Consider the following 14748-nt stretch of genomic DNA (forward strand, 5'->3'; position numbering starts at 1 on the left):
ATGAGGCCGTGCTGTTGGGAGCAGGTCAGGTGGAGCAGCTGGCTCCGCTGCGAGCATCACCAGGAGGTGATGTTTGGGCAATCTTAAAGGATTTAGCTAGGTAGACAATGGGAGAAAGGGAATTCCAGTCAAGGAAAATAGCATTCACAAAAGCCTGAAATTGCCTCATGTTCTTAGATAAAATATAATGTGTGAATGGGAAAAAAAAAAAGGGACTATGTTATTTGGGGTTGAGTGTTCATGAGTAGCAGAGGGAAGAAGTGAGGCCAGAAAGCTGAACAGGGACCTTCTCATGCGCACCTTGAAAGCCACCACTGGGAGCCTGGGACCGGCTTTACACAGGGGCCTCACATTCAGATTTATATGTTAGGAAGGTGAGACAAATGGCTGTGAGGGGATGGATGGTCTCATTTGTTCGCTAGCAAATTCTGTGAGGCAGACGGGTCAACACTATTATCTACTTGTTACACTTGAGAACACTGAGGCCCGAGCAGTTAAATATCTTGCCAAAGGTCTCAGAGCCAAGAGCCAGAGAGCTGAGCACCTTGGATGCACCTGGCTTCCTGGCTCTGAATCTCTTCCTCCTGGGCATGCTGCCATTGTGAACAGAGTCTTCTAGAAAGCTGCCTGCAGCTTCATAGCAGATAGATGCTGACAGGAGCAATATGAAGCCCATGGTCATTGATACGATCTTGCTGAAGGAGTATAGCACTGGGATTTTGCGGCCTGTGGTCTTCAGTCTCCTGACCCATACGCTAGGGCACAGGCAGCAAGGCGCAGCGGGGAGCTGTGAGCCTCAGGCCCTGCAGTGCTCGGCAAACTCCATTCATCAGTGCCTCGCTCATTAATTCAGAGCAGCATCTGCCGCCTGGTGCTGGCATTTGTCAGTGGCTTGTTTCTGCAAGCCCCCGGTCTTCCAGGTTGGTCAGCTTTGTAGTCCGCAGCCCCAGGCTGAACCCTGGCAGTCAGAGGCTGGCCCCTTCTCTGTCTGCGGTTTGTAAAATGAAATAACTTTATTTTTTTAAAAAGTAACATCTAGCAACACAGAACACAAGCTTAGAGATCAGACAGGCATAGCTCTTGAGTTCTGCTGCTGCCACATAGCTAGCTATGGGCCTCAGTTTTCTTTTTCTTTTTTTTTTAATTTTTATTTATTTATGATAGTCACAGAGAGAGAGAGAGAGAGGCAGAGACACAGGCAGAGGGAGAAGCAGGCTCCATGCACTGGGAGCCTGATGTGGGATTCGATCCCGGGTCTCCAGGATCACGCCCTAGGCCAAAGGCAGGCGCCAAACCGCTGCGCCACCCAGGGATCCCATGGGCCTCAGTTTTCTTATCTCTAAGGTGGGCGCAAACCTCCCTGGAAGGATTATTGGGATGATTAAGATGAGATGATGTTTACCGAGTGCCTTCACATGCTGCTTGGCTTTTATACATCCTCAATATTTAGTGACTTTAATTCCTGCTGTTATTGCTGCACGACTACTGCCGCCATCACAGTTAAAGACGCTTTGAAAAACAGAGAACAGAAGAAAAAATATCTTATAATCCTACCATCATGATGCAACTACCATCATAATTTATATTTCCTTCAATTCTTTTTTCCCCCCACAACTCCAGAACATATCAGATTTTATAGCATATTTATTTTATAGCCATATTTATTCATTATTTTTCTTCTGTAGTGGGTACATTTATTTTTCCTATTTTGAGTAATTTGTTTCTGACTATAAGATTACTGTATAAAATTTAGAGAACATAGAAAAAGCAAAAGGACAAACCATACATTTAATGCATACCTCATTCCTAGCCCTGAGGCTATCACTATAGACTTTTTTTTTTTTTTTAGATTTTATTTATTTATTTGAGAGACAGAGAGTGAGCGAGAGAAAGCATGAGCAGGGTGAGGGGCAGAGGGAGAAGCAGACTCCCCGCTGAGCAGGGAGCCCAATGCCAGGCTCGATTCCAGGACCCCAGGATCATGACCTGGTGCAAAGGCAGATGCTTAACTGACTGAGCCACTCAGATGCCCCTACTATAAACTTTTGATGTATCTTCTCCAGTCTTTTGTTTGTATTTTATTACAGAGTCGAGATCACATTACATATGCAGTTTTTAAATGATTTTTCAGTTCATAGGATATCATGAGCATTTTTCTTTGTTGTAAGCATTATTTTTCAAGGCTACATAAGAGTCCATCAGATGGCTCCACCATAATTTACATAAGCATTCCTCTGTTGCTAGACATCTAAGTTCTTTCCAATTCCTCAATCTAAGCAGCTTCTTATGAGGGAACCTAGGGACCCAGCCTCGGCGTAACCAGGAAGCATAAAGTGAACTTGTGCTGTGTGTATGGTCCTGGGTGAAAGAAGGTGGAACCCCTCAGGCAAATTAGACGCTGAGCCTGCCTCAAGAGAATTCAGAGGGAAATATTTATTGGTGTGAAATATGCAGGTGTTTCTTTGCCCGACACTGTCAGGGAGTTCACCTAAGTGCAGGTATCTCTATTCCTGTGGAAGCTGGGATCTGGAACACGCAGCTTTTACAAAGACAAAAGTCTCAGAAGCTTTACTGACCCTTCTCACCTACCAGTGTGCTATTAGGCCTCCAATACTCAAATGTCTTTTGAGCCTATTACCTTGACTGCCAGGGGCCTGTGCTAATGACCTTTGAATATCACTTCCAAGTGGTTTTCACTGGGAAGGGGTGAGAAGCTACAGCATCAAGAAAGGAACTTGCATGAGCCTCAGGAGAATCAGAGATCTCCCGAGCCTCAGGAGAATCAGTCTTTGTTTTGATGCACACTTGCTCCGGCACCCGAGGCCAGTTATTTCCTCTTACCAAGCCTCTGTTTTCTCCTCACAACGTAGAAAGATTGGACTAGATGATCTCCAGGGCCATTCCAGCATTGATGTTCCGTGGGGACCTGAAGTCTTCCTCTTGCTAGGAGCTGAAGTGAGCATCCTGATAAAGGTCACAGGATACTTCTCCAGAGTCCAGAGTTTCTTTTAATTAGTGCCTGGGGAAGCACTGATGCTTTTATATTCCCACTTCCTCCTGGTAGCGGCTGGGCTGAGTAGAGACTGAAAGGCAGGAAGTGCTGCTCGCTGGGTGAAAACACTAGAACCCCAAAGGATTGTCTCTTATGTAGTAGGTATTTTTTCTTTCATGTACTTGGTTTTTTCATTCGTTCTCTTAGCAGATGTTAACTGAGCCCCAGACCTTATACAATCCAGAGGTGAATGAGACTCAGGCCTGTTCTCAAGACATATGCAGTCTAGTGAGAAACAGGAACAAGTGTAAAGGTAATAAATGAATTGCTTTGATGGGGGTACAGATAAGTTGCATAATAAAGGGAGCACTTGAGTCTACCTAGAAGCAGAGGAGTCTCAGTGGACACAATGAGGCTTTAAAGGATGAGTGGAAGTTTTCTAGGCAGACAGTCGAGGAGAGGGCATTCCAAATAGAGGAGCCACATGTGCAAAGACCCGGAGGTATGAGAGTACATGTCATGTTCTTGGTGTGACTGGAGGTGAAAGGGACAGTGAAGCAGATGAGAAAAAGTCAAGTACTTTTCCTTGGACAAGGAATTTTCTTTCTCTAATATAACTTACTATTTTTTTCTTTTTGTAGGTCTCTTGTGGCTCCGAGCATAATCTGGCAGTGATTGGTAAGTAATTAGTATAGTGATAACTGTGTGTGTTCTGAAACTCCTGTGGTAGAGTTAGAGAAGACTTTTGGTTAACCAAAGGCCGAGGTGCATGTGTGTGTGTGTACATGTTGGGGGAGACTCTAGGAAATGGAAGGCTTTGATTGCCCAAGGCTTTACTAGAAGCCCCTTTTCTAAAACTTTCTATCCACATCATTGAGCATCTTTTTAAGGTACCTAAGCTGGCCTCCTTGCCCCAGGCAGTGGCATTTGAGGATATTAAAGATTTCATAGGCCAGGGATATCATGTGTAGAAAGCCAGACATAAAAGGGGAGAGGGATTGGGCTGCTCCTATTTCTCTGAATAAATCCCTTGCTCCACCTCTTTCCTCTTTCTTTGGAAACATGGGGCTCTGCTCACTGCCTCCGCTGCCTTGTAAGCACCATGGCACTTAGGAACCCCCAGATGAAACCAACCTTCTGATTAGTTGAGGTTTCCTCCTAACTGATTCTGGATAATCAGGGTTCACTGTTTTTACACTTAGGCCTATGAGTAATTTCTTCAAGAAGCTTCCTCATTACTTCTCCGGGTAGACCAGTCTCCATATCACAGTGCATTAAAGAGACATGAGTATAAGGCCCAACTGCCTGAATTCAGTACAGGCTTCCCCTTGCTAGTTGTGTGAAGTTGGGCGAGGTACTTAACCCTTCCATGGGAGGGCAGTAGTGCCTACCTTCTAGGATTGTTCTGAGGGTTCCAGGAGTTTATTTATATATATATACAAATACATACAAATAAATATATATAAATACACACACACACACATGGCACATAGAACAGTGCTTAGGTCCTAGTAAGGGTTTTAGAAATATTCCTTGTTATTATCTTTTAAAAAAAATTTATTTATTTATTCATGAGAGACACACAAAGAGAGAGAGAGGCAGAGACACAGGCTGAGGGAGAAGCAGGCTCCCTGCAGGGAGCCCGATGTGGGACTTGATCCTGGATCTCGGGATCATGCCCTGGGCTGAAGGCAAACACTCAGCCATTGAGCCACTCAGACGTCCCTCATTGTTATTATCCAATATGTGTTCTAATTGCCCTCCTTGGGGCTTTAAAATGGAGGGATTAAAAATCAAGGTTCCCTCCTGCTCTGATATTTTAGGATCCTGTTACAAACCCATCATTCTGCCTGCATTCATCATTACTGCCTGCATTCTGTTGGTGATTTCTGTTCCTAGCTACTTCTCTCCCAGCCTGTGACTCAGCTTCTGAAGGCCAAGACCCCTGCATTCTCCTTTTGTTTCCTGCCTATTTGCAGCACCCAGAGCAGTGCCTGGTACTCAGAGACTCGGGCACTGTTTTCTGAATTGAGCTCAGACTGGCTCAGCCGCCTGCAGTGGCAGCAGTTTGAAGCACTACTCTGTAGGCCTGAACGTGATGTGCAACGAGGCAGAACCAAGGACAGCTGAGGAGGTAGGCTGCCAGCCAGCAGAGGGGGTGGGGAGTAAACTGGGCTAGAGTCAGAGAAGGAGCGAGAAAATGTAACAGCAAACCTGCATGCTTTGCAGCAGCACCAGATACTTTATACCGGAACTGCTTCAGCCTGGGTGTAATTAAGACAAGCTAATCAGAGAATCAGAGGTGGTGCCTAGGATGCTGCTGCTGCTGCTTTCACTGGTCTAGGAGAGAGGTTGGCTTCCTCTGTGAGCCGCACAAACAAGAAGATTGCAGGGAATCTAAATACATGAAAGAGCACAATCCAGATGAAGGAGGGGCCGGAGCCAGCAGGGCGCAAGCTGAGTGACAGAGGCAGCCTAGGGCTGCAGAAAGAGCATAGACTCCGCAGGCAGGCAACCTTGGTTCACACCAGCTTCGTCTCTGTGTGAGCTTCCGTTTCCCCCCCTCATCTACGTAATGGGGAGAATTCCACTTTGCAGGATTGCTGTGAAGATTAAGTATGTGAGATACCTGGTATATAAGGGGTGTGAGAGAAATGTGCGTGCGTGTGTGTATTTTTATAATTCTATTTGCTTCTCATTTTTCTTGGTCAGGGTTGGGGGGAGAATGGCTTGCTCGTGTAACTGTGCTAGTGAAGTGATTGTCACTTGGGAGAGAGAACGGATGCCATGCTGCAAAGGTGTCCAGTGTTATACCCAAGTGAGGAGGACGTCAGAGGCAGCGGAGAGCAAGGTGTGCCCATGAGCTCCTGGAGGGCAGACGTGTTCTTTCTGTTTTGTCCTCAGTGCCCTGGTCTTGGCTCACAGGCTGTTGCGTGCATGGTTACAGAGTCAGGGAAGGGCCCGGGCACACGGCCTCGAGCATTTCTACCTGCCTGCACCTGAGCTGGCAGCAGAGGTGCCCACCGCTGGCGTGATAAGGCCCCCGGGTGCCCAGCCCAGCGTGGGCTGTGCTGGAAGCTGCGAGAAGCACAGTTGGCTCTGGCAGAAGGCCAGAAGCGGGAGACAGCCCGAGGAGGAGAGCCCTGCGGCCTCGGGTCTCGCAGCCAGCTCCTCCCCACAGCCCTCCTAAGGTGCCTGCGGATGGATTCCTCCGGTTTGTGTCTCATTCCCCAAGACCTGGGTCCTCTGTGCCTGGTGCCGGGTGTCACGTGTGTAGGCGCCAACGGTTTCAGAACAGACTAGAACAGAGGATGAGGAAGACAAACTTTCCTCAAGTGTAGAAACGGCTTTGGTGCCTAATGAAGGTGCCACAGACAAACCAGGAAGGGACGTGGAATAGAGGTGGGTGGAAGGACAGAGCTGAGGACCTGCTCTGTCTTAGAATGGACAAAGCATATTTGTTGCGCCCATTTTATAGAGAAGAAACCTGAGACTCAGAGGTTCGACAGGTTGTCCGGGGGAAGTAGCGATAAATAGTAGAGCCGTCTACCTGACTTCCAACACTGCTCTTTCGACCCTGTCATATCCTAGGACCTGAGGCAGTATGGGGGGTGGTTAAGAAGAGCACAGGCACTAGGTCAGATTGCTTGATTCAAATCCTGACTCCTACACTTAGGGGCTGTGTAACCTTATGGCAGTGGCTTAACCCCCCTGTGTCTTGATCACCTCATCTGAAATATTATATTATTGACCTCATGAGGTTGTTATGTAAAGTGCTAACAGTGCTTGGCACAAAAGTAGAGGCTCAATGAATGTTAGCTGGTATTATTATTATCACAATCATCATCATCATCATCATCATCATCATCATCATCATATATTAAGACTTCAAGGAAGGAATTGTAGGATGAGCATAAGAAGGCTTGAGGCTCAGGGTGGGAACCTCAGAAGAAGGAAGTGTCTTCCCCAGAATGCCGGGGACCAGTGCAGGATCTCAGCCTAGCTGCAGAAGGGATTTGTAAAACTTGGAGTCTAGGGACCCCAGTCTGTGGGGATCTGGAAATCCCAACTGCCCTGGAAACAATGCCAGACCAGATTTGTTTCAGATCAGGCTTCTGCTATCCCCTGCCCCAGAAAGGGATTCAGAACGTGCATGTTCCAGCTGAAGCAGACCCCACAGCAGCCTTACTTAGGTTTCTTAGTAAGCAGAATAATTCTACTCTGCTACTTCATTTGCTTCCAGGTTTCTTTTTCCCCTTCTTTTGCAATTTGGTTTGGTTCTTTGCTTAGTTTTCCAGTGAGGCTTCTCTTGACATATTCTGTGTCTGCCACCAGGCATTGCCATGGCTAGACAGGATGGTGAGGTGGTACGAGTTCCCACTTTGGACAAAGGAGGAGCTCCTGGAGCTCGGCATAGAGAGAAACTCAAGTGACCATCAGGAAGGAAGCCAGAGGCCACAGCTGGCTTGGCCACTTCTAACTGTGTGCCTTATTACATAGTCGTTCCACCTCAAGGAGCCTGATCCCTCATCTGTACAGTCAACCTACCCCTGAAAGTTGTTCTTCCAAATGGCATAGGTATGTCAGGTGCCTGCTCAGCGCCTGCCACATAACAGGTGCTCAGCAGGTGCTCACTCGCTTGGCAGGTTCCTGGACCATTTCTTTCTTTCTGCCTTCCCACCTAGGATTTCCCTCTACCTCTCACAGAGCTGGCTGACTGGCTCCCATTCGTGGGCATAGACTGAGGTCAGCAGAGGTGACATGAGGGCATGTGACCACCACTTACTCAGAAGATTCCTGCCTACCAGAGGCTGCTCCCAGGCCCAGCTCTGTCTTCGGGGCCCTCACCTCCATGTCTGGCTGAATTGGCTCCAGCTGTTCTGCTTCCCCTAGGAGCAGCTTATTTTGGCTTGAATGGGCAATTTGTTTGCCTTCTCTCCTGATGTGCAGTTGTTCAGCCTTCCCTTCCTGCAGAGAAAAAAGAGCTGACTGCATTTCCTCTCTCCCAGCTCCACGCAGACCTTTGGAAAGGATTTTATTGGTGGCCTTTTCCTGGAGCATTCAGGCTTGCCAGACAGGCATTGTTAAAGGGTTAGATATTTGGCAGGAAAGTGTCATGCCTCCCCCTCCTCCTCCTCCAAGCAAAGCCAGCTTTTACCAAATTGGAGCTATAATCTATGTAAAGATCTTTTTCCCCCTTCGTTTTGTGATGATTTCCCATTACTGAACCTTTATAATACGTGTGGCATAGCATCTGACCTTGGCTTGAAACCGGTAAAACAGGGTCATATAAGAATTTAATAGTGAAAACTAAATCTTTTTTGACACTGGCTGTTCCTCTGAGAGGTAATACCTCCAAACCCCAGGGCCTTGCAGAGAGCTTAGGGGCAAGTATAAACTTGTATGGTCCTATGCACAGTGTGATTGGCAAAGCATAAATGCTTTATATTATCTCATTTAATCCTCAGAGCAAATCGCTGATTGGTGCTGTTGTTAACTCCATTTTCTAGATGAGGGAAGCTGAAGCATCGGCTGAGCAGTTTGTTAGGAGGAATCAGTGTGTCAGGTCTTTAACCCAGGCCTCTAACTTCAGAGCCTGTGGTCCACTACCTCACGCTGCCTTCCACGCTGTCACTTCCAGTGACAGTCCAGCCTGTTCTTAAGGCCACCAGATAAGATGATCTCATCTTTTCATTTCAATACTTCATTCCCCTTCATGTTAGCAACTTCTTCTGTCTTCTAGCCTAAATGTTTCTGCTTCAGATGCAGCAGTTCTCTGCATAATTACCAGATAGAATTGTGAAGTTGATGACATCGTTTTGTAAAACCATCCCTTTGAGGTGGTTTCCCCTCTCATTGTCCTTTACCTCTTGAAATAATTAATTTACTTATTTAATTTTTGAACAATTAATATATGCACGTGATTCAAACTTAAAAGGCATAAGATTTAAAATGAAAAACTTCCCTTCTACCCTGTCCCCCATTTGTCCAACATCCAAAAACCCTTGTACCACATGTGCAGCTAATGTCTGTTGTTCTGTGTGTCTCTAGTTTCTTTTTGCATATATTAAGTAAACGCTAAGATATATTTTTATCCCTCCTTTCACATAAATGGCACTATATTATGCACACTTTGTAGTGTCTTACTTTTTCTTTCAGCAATTTATCTGGGAAATCTTTACATATCAGTTTAAAAGCCTTCCTAGTTATTTATTATAGGTACATAATATTCCAATATACCTATGTTCCATGATTTATTTAACCTGTGCCCTTGTGATGGACATGTAGATCATCTCTGGTATTTTGCTATTAAAGGTAATGATGTAGTGAATAACCTTGTGTATATATGTCATTTCATTTGTGAGATGTTGAAGAACAAATCCCTAGAAGTGAAATTACCGTATCAAAGAGTAAGTATGTCAGTTTTGCAAGAGGAATTGCCTTCATAGACAATTTTGCCTTCATAGGAATTATACCATTTTTCACTCCCACTAGCAATATATGAGTGCCTGTTTCTGCAGCCTCCCTAAGAATTTGTTAAGAAACTTCTAGATTTTCAATGATCTAATAGGTGAAAAACTAAGGGTGGTTTTTGTCTTATTTTTTTTTAATTGAAGTACAATATATATACAGTAAAGTGTACAGATCTTAAAGGTTCAGTTTGATGAATGTTTATATATGTCCATACCTAGGAAACCACCACCCAGTACAAGATACAGGATGTTTCAAGCACCCCAGAAGATATCTCCTCTCAGTCAATACCCTAGCCCTAGAGTTAATTGCTCTTCTGACTTCTGTCTCCAGAAATGAGTTTTGCATGTGGTTGAACTTCATGTAAAGGATGTTATGTACTTTGTACTCTTTTGTGTTTAGTTTCTTTATTGAACACATTGTGTCTCTAAGAATCATGTATTTCATATGCAGTGGAAGTTCTTTTTTATTGGTCAGTAATAGCCCGTTGGATGAATGCACCACAATTTATATGTCCATTTCACTGATGAAGATTTGGATTGCTTCTAGTTGGAGGATTATGAGTAAGGCTGCTCTCAAAATTCTTATACCTGCCTTTTGGTGAAAATACACATTGATTTCTCTTCCGTGTGTAACTGAGAGTATGATTTCTGGATCATATCCTTAGCATGAGCAGATAAACAGTTTTCCAAAGTAGTAGGGCCAATTATGTATATTGCCCATCAGCAATATACGGGAGTTCCAACTGTGCCGTATCCTTGCCAGGTATTTTCAGTCTTGCTGATTGAGGCTATCCTGTGGGGTAAGTAGTGTGGAACCTCACTGTCATTTTAGTTTACATTTTTCTTATAACCAATAATACAGAGCACCATTTCATATACTTACAGACCACTTGGGTAGCTTCTTCTGTCAAGTGCAAAGACTTAATTAAGCGCAAACACTCTCAAGTGGGTTTTGTCTATGTTTTTCTTAATGGTTTACAGGCATCCTTTATCTTATGGATCCAAGACCTTTGTTGTGTGAGTGTGTATGTGTGTGTGTATGTGTGTGTGTGTATACACCATAGTATATACATATATATATACACACACATATATATATATAGTGTGTGAACATCTTTTCCCAGTCAGTGGCCTGCTCTTTTGCTCTCTTAATGGTGTCTTTTGATGCACAGATATCCTTAACTCTAATGAAGTCCAGTTTATCAATCTTTTATTTAATAGTTTGAGGTATTTGTGTCCTCTTTAAAACATTTTTGATTGCTCCAAGGTCATGAAATGAAAATATTCTCCTTTGTGTTCAACTTGAAACTTTATTATTTTACCTTTTACATTTAGGCTTACAATCCATTCTGAATCAATATAAAAAAGCAACCAACAAAACATTGCTCTAAAACCTTCTACTGAAAAGTTTGTCCTTTCTCCATTGAATTTCAGAGGCTCCTTTGTTGTAAATCAAGGGACTATATATGTGTAAATTTGTTTTTGGACTCTCTCTTCTCTTTCATTAGTTTATTTTTCTATGTGCATTCTAGTACCAAACCACCTTGATTGCAGCTTTATAATAAATTCTGGTATCTGGTTTTAAGTCTTCCAACGCTGTTCTTCTTTAAGATGATTGTGGCCTTTCTAATCCCTCTATTTGTAGTTGTGAATGAAAATTGAGCACCTTTTTGTATATTCAATAGGAGCCCTTTATATTTTTTCCTTTTTTAAATGTTTATTTATTTGAGAGAGTATGTGTGTGCGCAAGCAGGGAGAAGAGCAGGAGAGGAAGGAGAGGGAGAGAATCTCTGGCAGACTGCCCACTGAGCATGGAACCTGATGCGGGGCTCTATCTCACAACCTTGAGATCAGGACCTGAGCTGAAACCAAAAGTTGGATGCTTTACTGATGGAGCCACCCAGGCACCCCTGTATTTATGAAGGGTTTCTCCATAACTTATTAGTTTTTCATTGCTACAGTAACAGATTACCAGAAAAATAGTGGCTTCAAACAACACAAATGAGTTATTGTACAGTTCAAGGTGAAAAGTCCGAAATGGATCTCACTGAGCTAAAATCAGGGTGTGAGCAGGCTGCATTTTTTTTTTTCTGAAGTCTATAGGGAGAGGGTTTTCTTGCCTCTTCCAGCTTCTGGAGGCCACCTGTGTTTCTTGACTGTGACCTCTGCCATCTTCAAAGCGTGGCTGGTTGAATCAATCTTGCATCACATCACTCTGATGCTGACTTTCCACAGGATTCCTTTAGGCCCCCTCTCCTGCCCTGGAAAACCCAGCATAATCTCCCTATCTTAAAGTCAGCTAATTAACAAGTTTAATTTCATCTACTACCTCAGTTCTTCTTTGCCATGTCATGTAACACTCACAGGCTCCAGGAATTAGGACTTTGGGACGATATTGTCTGGCCTGCCTCAATATCCTTTGCCCTTTCTTCTAGTTAGATTGTTGGTCTTTTTCTAATAAATTTCTAGGAGCAGGATGCCTGGGTGGCTCAGTTGGTTAAGCATCTGCCTTCAATTCATGTCATGATCTCAGGGTCCTGGGATTGAGCCCCACTTCAGGCTCCCTGCTCAGTGGGGAATCTGCTTCTCCCTCTCTCTCTGCCCCTTCCCCCCCCCTCACTTTTTTTCCCTCTCTCTCTCTCTCTCTCTTTCTCAAATAAATCTCTAAAAAAAAATTCTAGGAGCTTTTTATGGATTGGGAAAGTTAGGCCTTTGTGGTTCAGACTACAAATGTATTTTCTCAACTTTTTTTGTTTCTGCTTTTGGTGTTTTTGTTTGGTCCTGATTTTGCTTTGCAACTTCCTCTTTCTCTATAGATGAAACGTATCAGTGTTTTCCTGTATGGCTTCTGGATTTTGAGTTAGAGAAGCCCTCCCTATTTTGGGGTATAAAAGACTTTCCTCATATTTTACTCTGGTACTTTTTATGTTTGTTTGTTTAACATGTAAGTCTCTGGTCCATTTGGAATTATGCTGGTATAGAGTGTCAAGTGTGGATTCAACTTCATTTTTTTCTGATGGCTACCCAGTATGCTTTGAACACTATTTATTGAATTCCCTTTCTTTGGCTGCCCTTCTGGATCCCATTGCTCCCAGAGCAGCCCTAAGGCATAAAGAGAGGCAGTGACTGACCCAAGATTTCCAGCTATCAGTGGCAGAGCTGGGACTAGACCTTAGGTCCACCTCATGCTGTTCAGTCTGAAGCTGATGGCTGATTCTCAAGGCACTTTCCCGGGTGGCTATGACCTCCTGGGCTGTTTGTTGAGGCAGAGCAGCCCTTTGGTTCTGTGGGTTCTCAGTGTACTATCCCAGATCATGCTTTGTTCATCTCTGGAGTGAGATATATTCGTTGCCACTGCCTAGGGCACCTGGCTGCCTGGGGCACCGCACTTTCTTCTCTATCAGGCCAGAAACGCGATAAGATCTTTGGCATTCGGGAGAGATGTTTCGCAATTAATACAGAGATGTTTTTACAGACCACTGGTTATTGTTTAAATCACATTTCTGTTGAGTCATTTGTTTTCAAGGCATGGCCTCACATCACAAGGTATGCCTTTTTAGCTTTCAATAAAGGTGGATTTTTTTCGCTATTATTCCCAAAGAAGCAATGGTAGTATCACTCCACAGGCATCATTCTATATGAGACCACAGGTGAGCATTTCAGGCTGTCAAGGAGGCTCACATACTTGCTAATTACTCTCTCATGCCAGCCTTTTTGGGCACAAGATTTGTTTACCACATTTTAGCACAGTGCTCTGATCCTCTTAGGGTTGCTTCTAGTAGCAGAAACCACAGTCGTGACCCTCTGTACTTGTTTATAAATATGAGGCTTGGGGCCTTGCAAAGGTAAATATAACAAAGGTGAACTCAAGGTAAAAACTACAGAGAGGTAGAGTGAGCTAGAAGCCACCTTCCCCAGTGGAAGGGCTGGGGTCTGGTCCCAGCTTTGTCTGCCATCTGTTCTCTATGTGATCCTAGGCAGTCACTTTCCCTCTCTGGGCCTGAGGATCCCCATATGAGAAATGTTTCTAAAGTTCTGCTGCAACACTCAAGTCTGACCTCATGTCCACAAACTGCTTTGCACTTAAAAAAAAATTAATTTATTAATGGTGGTGTCATTTAATGAGGTTTCTTCTCATAAAGATTTTTAAGTGTACGAAATGGTATTGTTATCTGTAGGCACAATATTGTACCACAGTCCTCTAGAACCTACTCATCTTCCTTCTTGAAACAGTTTTCTTGGTGTTCATGACACCCTGCTCTCCTGGTTCCTTCCGTTTCATTGGCTGCTTCTCCTTAGTCTCCTTCATGGGCTCCATCTCTCTGCCCAAAAGCTCAAGGTCTGAGCACTCTGGGGCTCTGTGTTGGTCTCCCATCTTTTCTCTCTCTGCTGGTTTTCCAGTCAACCACATTTAGTCCCATGATTTAAAAAACTTTGTATGCTGATTATTTCCCAATTTTTATGTTCAGCTCTGACCTCTCCTCTGAACAGATTATATATCCAGGTCCCCATTTGACATCTCCACATTAATTTTAAATAGGTATCTCCAATGTAATGTGCCCAGAATAGAACTTTTATTTGTCTTTTTCAAGACCATCTCTACTGGGTCTTTTAATTGGTATATAGGCATCACCATCGACCCAGTCATTGAAGCCAAAAATCTAGGAGTCCACATTGATTCCTCTCCTTTCCTCATTCATCTTCTCATAGAATCCCTAAGTCTTGCTGACTTTACCTCTAAACGTATCCTGAGAACATCCACTCTGCTCTGTTTCTACTACTACTGCTTAGTCCAAGCCAGCAGAATCTTTCCTTGGGACTGTTTCTATGATCTTAACTATACCAAGGTTCCCTTCTCTTCCCCACCACCAGTATGGATGGAATTCCTATGGGATGGTATATGGTACCCAGAGTACTTTTTATGTGTTGTGCCTCTTAATAGTCTGAATTGTCTCTGCCTGCCTTACATGCAGGGGTGCTGCACATTTGTTAAATACTGACTGTCACATACAGTATTATCCTCATTCCTTCCCTTCAGGCCTTATTACTGGCTGACAGTATGCCATGTGGCATTCTGGGTGCTGCAGAGGAATATAGCCAGTGCTTGTTGCCCTGTGTCAAGGAGCTCACATTTAGTGGAAAAGAGACCTATGAATTAAGTCTGGCACATAATATGTACTTAATAAACACTGGGGCACTCAGGTGACTCTGCCTTTGGCTTGGGTGGTGATCCCAGGCTCCTGGGATCAACCCCCACATCTGGCTCCCTGCTCAGTAGAGCGT

General features: G+C 44.2%; 1 protein-coding gene across 1 annotated transcript in view; it reads left to right on the top strand.

Annotated features, from left to right (window-relative positions):
* The window catches only part of SERGEF (secretion regulating guanine nucleotide exchange factor), a 218494-nt gene that overhangs the window by 133172 nt on the left and 70574 nt on the right, over positions 1-14748 (top strand). Inside the window, 1 exon segment of the mRNA XM_072725469.1 lies at positions 3634-3670. Within this exon segment, the coding sequence (XP_072581570.1) occupies positions 3634-3670 (37 nt within the window).

This window comes from Vulpes vulpes, chromosome 11, assembly GCF_048418805.1.
Source record: "Vulpes vulpes isolate BD-2025 chromosome 11, VulVul3, whole genome shotgun sequence".
NCBI classification, from domain to species: Eukaryota; Metazoa; Chordata; class Mammalia; order Carnivora; family Canidae; genus Vulpes; species Vulpes vulpes.